General features: G+C 32.4%; 2 protein-coding genes across 3 annotated transcripts; one reads left to right on the forward strand and one right to left on the reverse strand.

Moving 5' to 3' along the window:
• Nucleotides 1-585: 585 nt before the first annotated feature.
• LOC144469076 (uncharacterized) lies at nt 586-4,829 on the reverse strand. Of its 2 annotated transcripts, none has more exons than XM_078178979.1 (3): nt 4,257-4,829; nt 2,447-2,641; nt 586-2,269 (listed from the first exon to the last, which is right to left on the reverse strand). In XM_078178979.1, the coding sequence occupies exons 1-3, from the start codon at nt 4,506-4,508 to the stop codon at nt 2,087-2,089; spliced, it is 630 nt and encodes a 209-aa protein (XP_078035105.1). In that variant the 5' UTR covers nt 4,509-4,829; the 3' UTR covers nt 586-2,086. The 2 variants fall into 2 exon arrangements, with proteins under 2 accessions (XP_078035105.1, XP_078035104.1); XM_078178978.1 differs by having other exon boundaries at nt 586-2,323.
• Nucleotides 4,830-8,791: 3,962 nt separating this feature from the next.
• On the forward strand, nt 8,792-11,947 carry Ctps (CTP synthase). The gene is made up of 11 exons (XM_078177769.1): nt 8,792-9,085; nt 9,453-9,623; nt 9,708-9,793; nt 9,880-10,011; nt 10,197-10,361; nt 10,445-10,732; nt 10,820-10,908; nt 10,975-11,273; nt 11,339-11,446; nt 11,529-11,741; nt 11,813-11,947. Exons 1-11 carry the CDS (start codon nt 8,920-8,922, stop codon nt 11,902-11,904), a joined length of 1,809 nt encoding a protein of 602 aa, XP_078033895.1. The 5' UTR covers nt 8,792-8,919; the 3' UTR covers nt 11,905-11,947.
• The last annotated feature ends 92 nt before the right edge of the window (nt 11,948-12,039 follow it).

A 12,039-nucleotide genomic window follows, 5' to 3' on the forward strand; every position in this document is an offset into this window, starting at 1 on the left:
ATTAAATCAAATCTAGTCACACTTTACTTAAAATCAAAATTATTTTTATTTATTAAAGGCTATTACTTTCAATACCATTATTTCAAAATATACATTGATAATGTCGATAAAATAATAATAATAATGAATTATTTTATTTTATCAATTCAAATTTAGGAAAAATTTGATCATTAAAATAATGCAAATTCAAATTGTAATTTAAACGATTTTCACTTCTTTTTTATAAAGTATTTATTATAATATTCATATAGACCATATTTATAATTATTTTGTATGCTTATATTGAATTTTTTTTATAAAAAAAATTGATCTCTGTAAGATACCATAAGTGGAAAGTAGTGTCGTGAACGTGAAATCGTGAACATCGATTCCCCTCTCATGAGTAAATATCAATCTTATCAAAATAAAGACTTCATGCTCCGTCTTCGTCCCACTATTCCTAAAGTCTGTGTGTTGCTATATTTTGTATGACTAATACGTAATGACTAATTCTTACGTAAAGGATATTTTTTACTAAATTAATGTACACGTATCTAAAATATTAACTAAACAACTTAATAAAAGGAAAACATGACATCGAAAATATATATTCTTCCAATTATTTATTTTTCTTATATAAGGAGAATGCTTACACAAATAATTGCATAAATCATGTATCTACTACAGCTTGGATTTTACATAAATTGTTGAAAAAGTAATAACATATACATATTCATTCTATGACAGCATTGAATCCAGACAAAGTTTCCTGGAGATTGTTTAATCACCTACGAAATATACTCATTCAGAAGTTTTTATGAACAATTAAAACACTCCGATTTCAAATTGTAGAAGTTTCGTTAAATCGGATACAATAAACTTATAAATTATTAAAGATAAATTATATAGATACTTATGAATAATTATATTTTATACCATATGAGAAAAATTGGTTTTTCGCCGTAAATGTATTTTAATACGAAATAAAATTATATCACATATAAATAACAAATTTTCACTTAGAAATACTTCGATAATCTTTCCAAATTTGTTGCTGATAATCAGAACACCTTATGTGTAGATTATCTTATGTATGTACACAATGCGACCCAGTCTTAAGATTTATATGAAAAATCAGTAAATCTAACTCCAAAATTCCATTAAAGGATAAAATAGCTGTATTATAAAAAACGTACTTGGTATTATATTATACATACGTGCTAAGTAGACTGTATGTAATTAGTTTTATTAATTATAAATAACACAAGTATAAAACTGGTAAAGTAATATAACAAAAATTGTGCAGTGCTTTCCCATCACTGCCCTGTATCGCACACGTTTTGACTTAATTTGAAAAGATAGGATTGCTTTATGCCGTAATTTATGTAAGTTACTCTAATATATACATATCTGTTTACTTTGTAAATATAGCTCATTTTTCGTCATATACATACAGATGAGCAAATATTTTGTTATGTATATTGTCAGTCACACTTAATGCTGCCATTACATTCAATTTGGACAGAATAAAATATTATTTATTTATACATGCATTCGTAAACGATCTTTTTCAAAGACCGATACTGTACTACTATAACTTACTACCATACCAAACATATTGGTATTGTGATTATTATTAAACATGCTATGTATTTAAACAATAATGAAAATAATTGTCTAAAAAATATATTTGAAATCATTTCGTTTGAACGTTTTTAGCATCTGGATCCAATGCTTACCTAACATATCACCAATGATAATGGACGGAGTGGAGGAATGCACAGGTAAACAGAAAAAGATAAAATTTTAAGTAACAGAAGTATGAAGATAAAAACCTTACAGTAGTATTTGTGCTGACACTATAAAAACGCAACTTTTTACATTTCTTTAACTACAAGCAAACGAAGAACGTCATATGTATAGAGTTAACAATAAAATAACTACCAAAGACAGTTGAAAAGGAATAAATGTTCTGTTCATGGAAAAGTCAAATAAATGGCAAAATGGTAAAGACTGCGATTCAGATTGATTCACATAAAATTAAAGGTCTGTAAACGTGTCCATGTCATGTGTTCTTACTACACATTGATGCAGTTAACCTTTGTATTCAACCTGGAATTTGATTAGCAATAGTATTAGGGCCAATAGAAACAGTTGGAGGAATTGTAGAGTCCTGCATTAGAGTACGTGTCTCTTCTTCCTGGTCGGATAGTGGTATTGCTGGAGTGTCGTGTGAACTTGACTGTTTCAGCTTTAGTTGGCTCGGCAGCTCCGTAAGTACTGGCCCGTACTGCGAAGTGGAACCCACCAGCAAGTCAGTCGATGGATTCAAACCGCCCAACATCTTTCCTCATAGCAACGCGTATATAAGATAAAGAAACGAACGTACGAACCAGAGCATGCATCGCTTCCGGTAAATAAAACCAAACTCAAAACATAAAATATATTTAAAAGATGTTATGCCTACCTGACCACTGCTTCCAACCATTCCACTTCTCGGAGATTTCCCACGATGAATATAACGAAGCCAAGCCCAGCCAAAGCCAAGCAACATCCCTATCAGCATTATACCAGCACCTAATGCTATAGAACTTTCTGAAGCATCTTCAATATGTTCTTCTACGTTTGTTTTAGATGTTGTTGGATGGTCATCCACTTTTATCTACAACCATTCCTTAATTTACATGTTTATATCATAATAATACAGTGATACATTTAAAGGTAGCCATCTTAAATCCCTTTCACATCTAATATGAAAAACATTTTTTACACAATTTTAATGATATGAATGAATAAGCATGCTACGAGAACACAATGATTAATCAAAGTATAAATCTTGAAGTAACCTTTGACACCCAAAGGTAAAATTAAATATAAAATTCATGATCAGCAAATTACATACAAAATATATTTTATATTATTGTAGCTGAAGAAGATACTTAAGTGATTACTTTTAAGTGTATCACCCTACATATGATTATCCATTGATACAATAGTTACAAAAACTGTAGATGGAAGCAACTAAATAAGATGAAGCTAGTTTAAAGAATGTATCATTAGGTCGGGACACTGATATTTCTATATAGGGTTTTTTTAAACATTTTTTTAGATTATCATTTTGCAAATGCATTTGTAGCTATTTATGCTTAGACTAAACGAATAATAAAAACACAATGTATACTATAGGAATTAATAATATATAATACTATTATTGCCACACGAAAATGGAACAAAAATTATATTTAGAATTTAAGGTACTCCTTTATCTCCATCACTTTGTACAAAGTCATGAAGATATATTATTGTTTCATATAGTTATCTTAGTCCATCTTCATATTTGCTTTATTAGTAAAAACATAAATAATGATCACAGATATTTGAAAATGTATAGCAAAGTGAAATAATGATTTATAATATTTAAATTTTGTATTTGGACCATGTAATCTACTTAATTAATAATTCAAATTGTAGATTTATTCTTCTCATAGTACTTAAAGAATTTTAATGTTTACAGTCTACTTTAGAAGTTCTTAGACTAAGTTTTTTATAAACGTACTAACATACTAAATAATAAAAGTATCTCTAAAATCTGTGAGTATTTTAATGCTAAATATAGATTATAATTTTCATAGATTACTCTTCCAGAAGTATGTCTAAAATTTCTTGTCAGTACAATTTTGTTTTTAGAAATATACAGAAACAATTTGCTTGATTTTGTACATTGTTATGTTTCTAAATATAGCACAATAAGTTACAATTAAATTTTTCCTTTATAAGTAGAAAAGCTATCATTGAAAACTATAATATTACATAAAATGAATAGGAATATGACTGAATTGTATGGTACTCCTCAAGGCTATAGACAACCAATACAAAATTGTCAGACACAAGTTAAAAATGATAGTGTGCAGTATTTACACTACCATACATAATGAAGAAAATTATGCGTAAAATTTGTTTTCCATTTATGTTAATATAGCAGACTTCATTAAATTGGGTAATTTCAAACAAAATTTTATAAACAAAGATATAAGGATGATTCAACATGACGTAAAATACCTAGCATATAGATATAATAATTCGCAGGTTTTATAAAATTTCTTAATCTTTTCAATCAATATACAGTTCTTATTGCACTAATCTGGAAAATTTTTGAACACGCATCGTATTTAAAATATAAAACATGAAGTTGTCAGAGAATAATGAAGTTGGATGATGATGTACACAAGAAACAAGAATATCTGTATCAGAAGGTTATTAAACAATTTTAAAGTTACCTCTATTTTATTTTCCTGTGGTGTGTCATCTGATACTAAACATATCAGCATGGTAGTTAAACCAACAGCGGTAAATGATAAAGCAACTGAAAGCAATACCCATTCCAACCATTTTCTGGAACTGAGTTTGTGCCGGGATATAATCCTCCAGAAACTACTTCTTATCCCGCCTCCTCCTCCAGCACCATCACCACCGCTGTCATATGTATAACCCACCGTCGTGGGTTGATAAACGGCACCACTATCTGGCATATCTTCTCGTGAAATATACGCAATTTTCACGATTTTTCCTTGTGCCCGACAAGGGGCACTTTACACGTTCACGGAAAGTTTTATTGAAACTACTGATCGAAGTTGGGCAAAAAATAGTATTGCCCAACAGAATACAAAAAATGATTGACACACCACCAATATGTCAAATTCAGAAAATATTTATAATTATTTTCAGGCTACTATTGTGTATATAATGACCTTATTTTCCACAACTTTATCGTTATAGGTAAGTACATATTCGCAATGCAGATCTGCAGATACAACATGGATACTTTACTGTATTCTGTGAATACTATACGTATATACTACACTGATATTCCACATATTTTGTTAATATGTAAGTACATCTCGAGCATTCTCTAGTGAGATGTATTACTACTACATGAATGGTGGCGGGTATTTTAAAATTTGTGCCAACGTAGCTCTTAGCTTCCTCTAACTTATACAATACAAATGAAGTATCTGCAAGTTATAATATACAGACAAAATATAATTTATTTATAAAATGCATACATTATTTTATTTATTTTCAAATATATATAATATATTTAGTGAATTTAACCAACCAAAAATACAATTTAAATAAAAATATATAAATTTTAGAATTATAATGTCGAATTAATAATATTTGGTTCAATATTAGTAGACAGCTGACTTTTATGCAGTTACGGTAGTAACTAATACATACTGTTACGGTCTTAATTGTTCAATGTAGGGAATTCGGTATGGTTCGGATGCCCGTGGAGCGCTGAACCGCTCTGCTCGTGAAAGGTTGTAGAGGGATGCACAAACTCTGATAACTTTAAGCAAAAGGTACTTTATTTGTAGATCTCTAAGATGTACTTTCTTTGACTGTTCAATTAAATCTGCGGTTTTCCGAGGAGTTCTGCATTTTCTTCCAGCTTCTTTTCCTTCCCTCCTTCTTAGCCAATAGGGGAATTAGCTGGGCGCTGATGAATTTGTCGGACGGTCCGTCTTCCGGTTGCAACTCGAAGGTGGTTGGTGGTTCAAAGTTAGGGGTAAAAAGCCCGTCGGAACGAACGGTGTGGGGGTGTGCCGCGAGCGAAGATTTCGGCTTGAGGACTGAGTGAGAGAGAAATTGAGAGAGAGAGAGAGATCAGAGAGAGTTCCGAGAAGTCCCTATCTAAAGATTTACAACGTCCTGTACTTGTGAGATCCGGTTTTGTTTTTGTGATTCGTCTAATTCATGTGAAATTGGAGGGGATGTATAAATACAGATTTATAACGTATATTGATATAGAGACATAGTATCGCCCGAGAGGAATAACTGAAAATATGTAAGGAGATAATGAGAGAGTTCCCACGAAATTCTTCGTTGAGCCTTTTCTTTATTTAGCGAGACTAAATTGAGGAATATAGGCAAAGTTACGTAGCTTCTCGTAAGATCCTCTCCAATCTCACATGAACTAGATGAGTTACAATAACAAATCCGGATCTCTCAAGTACATGGTGTCGTAAATCTTTAGATGGTGACCCCCCGCCCCTCTCTCTCTCTCTCTCTCTCTCTCTCTCTCTCTCTCTCAGTCCTCGAGCCGAAATCTTCGCGCGCGGCATACCCCCACACCGTTCGTTTCGGCGGGCTTTTTACCCCTGCGCGTCGACTCCCGCGTACTCCCATCCGCATGCTCACCGTCGTACCACCAATCACCATCAATCTGTAACCAGAAGACGGGTCCATCCGTCGAATCAGCATCCAGCTAGAGGACCTCAATTTTCCTATTGAACAAGGAAGGCAAAACCAGAGGGAACGCAGGAAGAAAACTCGATTCCTCGGGAAAATGCGGATAGACTTTATTTTGAAGGTTGGTGATAACATCGTTATCCAGTAAATAAAGTTTTAAAGACGATTTTTGTGTAACTAATTAATTTTTAATAATTACTTAATATTTAACATAAGCAGAATACTTTTGTGTTCCACGGGCATCCGAACCAGTAAAAAGTTGCGAATAAATACGAACCCGTTTCGGGTTGGAAAATTTTGTAGATTTTTAAAATCAACTCTTTTAGGATTTCTGCTCGTTGAATTAACGTCGTGAAGACATAGTCGCATTGCAATAGTTTGCCTTTGCATGGTTATATCAATTTTTCGAAAATTGTCAACACGTTTCATTTTGCGTTAAAGTTGCGAAATAAATAAATGCCACACTTGGAGCAACTGTATACAAAGATCAAAGTGCACGGGAATCGTCACTTTTAGATCTAAGAAATTAATATCGACGTTAACAGTGTATTGTCCCGTTTCATTTGAGATATTTAACATCGCATTTTATAAATCAGTGATACAAAAAAAATGATTTGCGTTTCCTTCACCCTATTGATTTTCTATTCCTCTCTACATGGAAAATATAATAATGTTTAGAGTGAGACTGCTTCAAGCGTCCTTGGGATCATTGCTTTCGGACTGCAGTCTGTGTGGCCAAATTTCTGTAGGAAGGAGTTTCCGTAATTTTCACCTTCTACGAGTCGACAAGCCATACGTATTAAACAAGGAATAATTATTATCATTTATAATTGTTATTGAATTATTAGTGATTAGTTTATTTAATTAGAGTACAGTGAAAGTGAACGCTGGTGTAATATGTGATGTTTTACGTACGTGGATTACAACATTTACAACCGAATGGTTGAGTTTTTCATTAATAATATTGGTGAAAATTTTGAAATTAATAGAAAATCATAAAATCCTTGTTCGTTATTTCGAACGCGATTCAAAACCGGAGCGCAGCCCTCTTCTTCCGTCGCGTCACGGAGTGAGGTTTGCTTCAGCCCGCTGGCTCGCGAGCGTAGCAGCAGGTTGATTCCTCGCGCGCTTGTCTCTCACACGCTACTGTTTTTCACTAATAACTCGTTAACAATGCCGCGGATTGCGTTTCAGCGAAGAAAAAGGTTACTTAGAATGGTCTCAAGAACCCCTCATTCCCCGGAGTATGTATAATTTTAGTACACCCTGTATATGTATATGTTCTGTAGAAGAACTCTGAATTATCTGCACATGACAGAGACAGTGAATTTTTGACGATTGCTCTGAAATGTGCTGCAGCATAGATCTCGCTCTCTCATTGGATGATGCCACTTTGCAGCGCATTTAAGATCAGTTTTCGGAAATCCAGTTTTCTCCGAGCTCTGCTGTAAGGCAACCAACCTCTAATGAAAGTCCCTAGTTGCTTCAAAGAAATTCTTTGGAAATTTTTGCAAAACTACGAAGGGATAATTAAATTAATAATGAACAATTAAAGAGCCATTACACATTAAGTTAGAGCAATTTTTTTAAATATTTATGTGAATTGAAATTTGTTTTTTATGTTGGCAGTGTTAGATGACACGAACTCCTAGTCCCGCATGCATTAATTTATAAAATTTACAATTCATTGGTAAAACTGTTTTTTTTGTGGAAAGTTTCGCAAATAATTACAAGCAAGGAGAAATTTTTTGGTAGATCATACAGCACGTTTCATGCATCATTTCAGGTTATTATATGTTATTAAATGTCCCCAGCCTCTCATGAAAGTACCTAGGCAATTCAGAAAAATTTTTTTGAATATTTCTCAAAAAATATAAGTGATCATTTAGAATTAATTCTTGGACAATTATGGGCATTTAAAGAGTAATTTTTGTGCGATGTTTCATTCATATTGGTTACTATTGTGAGCCATCTTCACGCGGATAAGTTTTTTCATTAAACCTGCAAACGTCAAAATATTGTCATAATTTTTTAGGGGGAAAAAACTTCAATTGAAATGTAAGTAATGGAGTATACGAAAGAACTGTAAGAATTAAAATTTTTTTTATTAACACAGTATTAATAAAAGAAATTAAAGTGTAATTCCTGTCAAATGTATCTCGTACCTTAATTAACCGTTTTACACAACTATTTTGTCAATTAAACAAGTCATTAACAACAGTACTATTCGATTACTTTTTCAATATATTTTACTGTTTTAATTAATTCAAGATATTTAAAAAGTTATTGCACATTTGAAATTTGAGTTACGCGCCATAAAACTTATAGGAACAAATTTTTTGTAAGCTTAATAATTAGATGCATAAAATTCATATAATTATATTATGTTTTTTTAATTTTTCTGAAACTATATGTATATCTAATAATTTATTTACTAGACGATGTGTTGTTTACACGATACACGTATGTATGGAACATATGCAGATATGTATTTTAGTTTGCAGGAGAAACTTGCAAGCACGGTGGCGCTAAGTCTCGGTCACTTTTAGAGTGAATGTGAGGTGAGGTTGTATTTAAGCACATTCTTATAGATCTCAACAGCGTTGAAGAAAATTCGGAATCTTTGTTGAATAACATATCTGTGTAAGAAGATAGTGCATAACCGTTGTACAAGCTGCGGATTAAAATATGAAATACATCTTAGTAACGGGAGGTGTAATTAGCGGCGTCGGCAAAGGTGTTATTGCCAGCTCGTTCGGAACGATACTCAAACATTGCGGTATTCATGTGACGTCTATCAAGATTGATCCTTACATAAATATAGACGCTGGTACATTTTCACCGTATGAACACGGTATGCCACTGAATTTTATTTTTTGCCCCTTTTATCTTGACAAAATAGAGTGTGTCACAGAGCTTTAGCGCAAGTTCAGCTGTTTCTTATAGCCATGCGGTGTCAGAAGCCATTTTATAAGTTGATACCTCCCGCGCAGTTTTGCGATCACGTGTTCTTCTCCCCTGTCAACCTCCGTATTAGTTGTATACGAATGACAATAATACCGCAATTATTTAACTTTTATGTTATATGATATTTGTCATGAATGTTTGCTATCACTAAATAATTAATACTGTTTTATATATTCATTCATTAATAAACTAATCGATTTTAGATGTCTTTATCTTATATTCCTGGAATATATTTATACAAATATTCTTTTTAGGTGAAGTATATGTTCTGGATGATGGAGGAGAAGTAGATTTAGACCTGGGAAATTATGAACGTTTCTTGGACATTACATTGCACAGGGACAACAATATAACTACTGGAAAAATTTATCAGCATGTGATTTCAAAGGAAAGACAGGGTGATTATTTAGGGAAAACTGTACAAGGTATAGTCAAAAAAAATTGTCGTAATTTGTTGTTATAGAGTATAAATTTATAGTCATACTTATTTAATTTTATATTATTATTAGTGGTACCTCATATAACAAATGCTATCCAAGAATGGGTTGAAAGAGTGGCAAATCAATCAGTAACAGAAGATAGAGCTCAACCTGATGTAATATTATGCTTATGCATAACTAATTATAAATCTTAATATTATATACATACTTCCTATATAAATGATTATCTTGCTTGTTGTAGGTTTGTATTATTGAGCTGGGAGGTACAATAGGTGATATTGAAGGAATGCCCTTTGTTGAAGCTTTTAGGCAGTTCCAGTTTAGAGTCAAAAAAGAGAATTTTTGTTGCGCTCATGTATCACTAGTGCCACAAGTACGAATCTATATTTCTTTAAATAATTCTTCTTCAGTGTCATAGATCTTGACTTTGAACTTTAGCCAACTATTAGCTAGTTTATTCTTAGACTATAGAAACATATGCAGTGAGACACAAAAATATTTGTTCCTTTCTCTATGGATAATTTTAAGGAAGTAGTTATAAAAGTATTTTGTTTGTAGCCACGATCTACAGGAGAACCAAAAACAAAGCCAACACAGTCCAGTGTAAGAGAGTTACGTGGATTGGGATTATCTCCAGATCTTATAGTTTGTAGATCTGAGAAACCTATAGGTGATGTAGTCAAAGAGAAAATTTCAAATTTTTGTCATGTTGCCCCAGAACAAGTAATAAACTCTCCCGTTTTTACTTATTTTCATTTAATTTTGGAATTCAATTAAGAATCCTAATGTAATGACTATTTTTCTAGGTCATAACTATACATGATTTATCATCCATATATCGTGTTCCATTATTAATGGAATCACAAGGTGTCATTGAATTTTTGAATGACAGACTACAATTACATATAATTATGCCACGTCCACGATGTTACATGCGGAAATGGAGAGACTTGGCAGATCGATTAGATCACTTACGAAAGGATGTAAATATTGCATTGGTAGGAAAATATACCAAGCTAGAAGATTCCTATACATCTGTTACAAAAGCATTGCAACACGCGTGCATTCAAGTTGGTCATAAACTTAATTTAACGGTAAAATACTAAAAATACTATTCGTTATTCCATAATGATGATAATAATAACTTTATGTTATCTTACTTCGTTGTTACTATCTTTCAGTACATAGAAGCTGATCATTTAGAAGCAACCAAGAAGACATCTGACCCTGTAGTATATCACGAAGCTTGGCAGAAGCTTTGCAAAAGCGAGTAAGTCCTCATATTCCGAAACAAGTTCTGTTTCATGTTTATTGAAATGATGTGTATTATCTTTAGCGGTGTAATTGTGCCAGGAGGTTTTGGTAAAAGGGGAATGCTAGGGAAAATGGAGGCATGTAAATGGTGCAGAATACATGACAAACCATTTCTTGGAATTTGCCTGGGTCTGCAAGTGGCTGTTATTGAATTTGCACGTAACGTTTTGAACTTGGAGACTGCGAATAGTACAGAAATTGAACCAGATACAGATCATCCCGTTGTTATCGATATGCCGGAACACAACCCTGGTCTAATGGGAGGAACTATGAGAGTTGGAAAAAGGCGTACTCGCTTTACAGACCATAATTCCATTATAAGTTAGCAAAGCAATTATAAAATATAAATCATATTTGTGCATGTTTGACTATAATTTTTTGTCTAGAACAATTATATGGAAACAAGAATTACATAGAAGAAAGACATAGGCATAGGTACGAAATTAATCCAAAGTATATTACGGACTTACAAGATGCTGGACTACATTTCGTAGGTGAATAAACTACATTAATAATCGAATCTTCTAAAAATTATGTGAATGTTCATACTTTAATATAATAAAATCTTTTTATCAGGTCATGATGACGATAATCTACGTATGGAAATAGCAGAGTTAGAAGGGCACACTTATTACGTTGCCACACAATTTCATCCAGAATACTTGTCTAGACTTTTGAAGCCCTCACCTCCATTCTTAGGACTTATTTTAGCAAGCATTGGTAAATTAAAGTCTTACTTAGCTAGAGGTTGCAGACTTTCACCAAATCAAGTTAGCGATACTGAATCAGGTAATAAATAATTTAACTTAATTATATTTTATAATTGCTGTAATTTAAATCGTATTCTCTACTTCTAATAGATAATGAGTATGTGACTGATCCGTTGACAAAGCAACAGTTTATAAGCGACGCTAGTAGGAGTGGTAGTACAACATCCGGTACTAATGATTAAGTCTATTAATTTATCTTGTTAGGAAAAAATATTTTTAATGACAAAATACTATTCCTTTATACATACAGTAGATCGACTAAAATTTACGTTAGAAGAAAGAAATATAGGAAATACGTTTAATTATCTGTGTACGGT

This window comes from Augochlora pura, chromosome 4 (assembly GCF_028453695.1).
Source record: "Augochlora pura isolate Apur16 chromosome 4, APUR_v2.2.1, whole genome shotgun sequence".
NCBI classification, from domain to species: Eukaryota; Metazoa; Arthropoda; class Insecta; order Hymenoptera; family Halictidae; genus Augochlora; species Augochlora pura.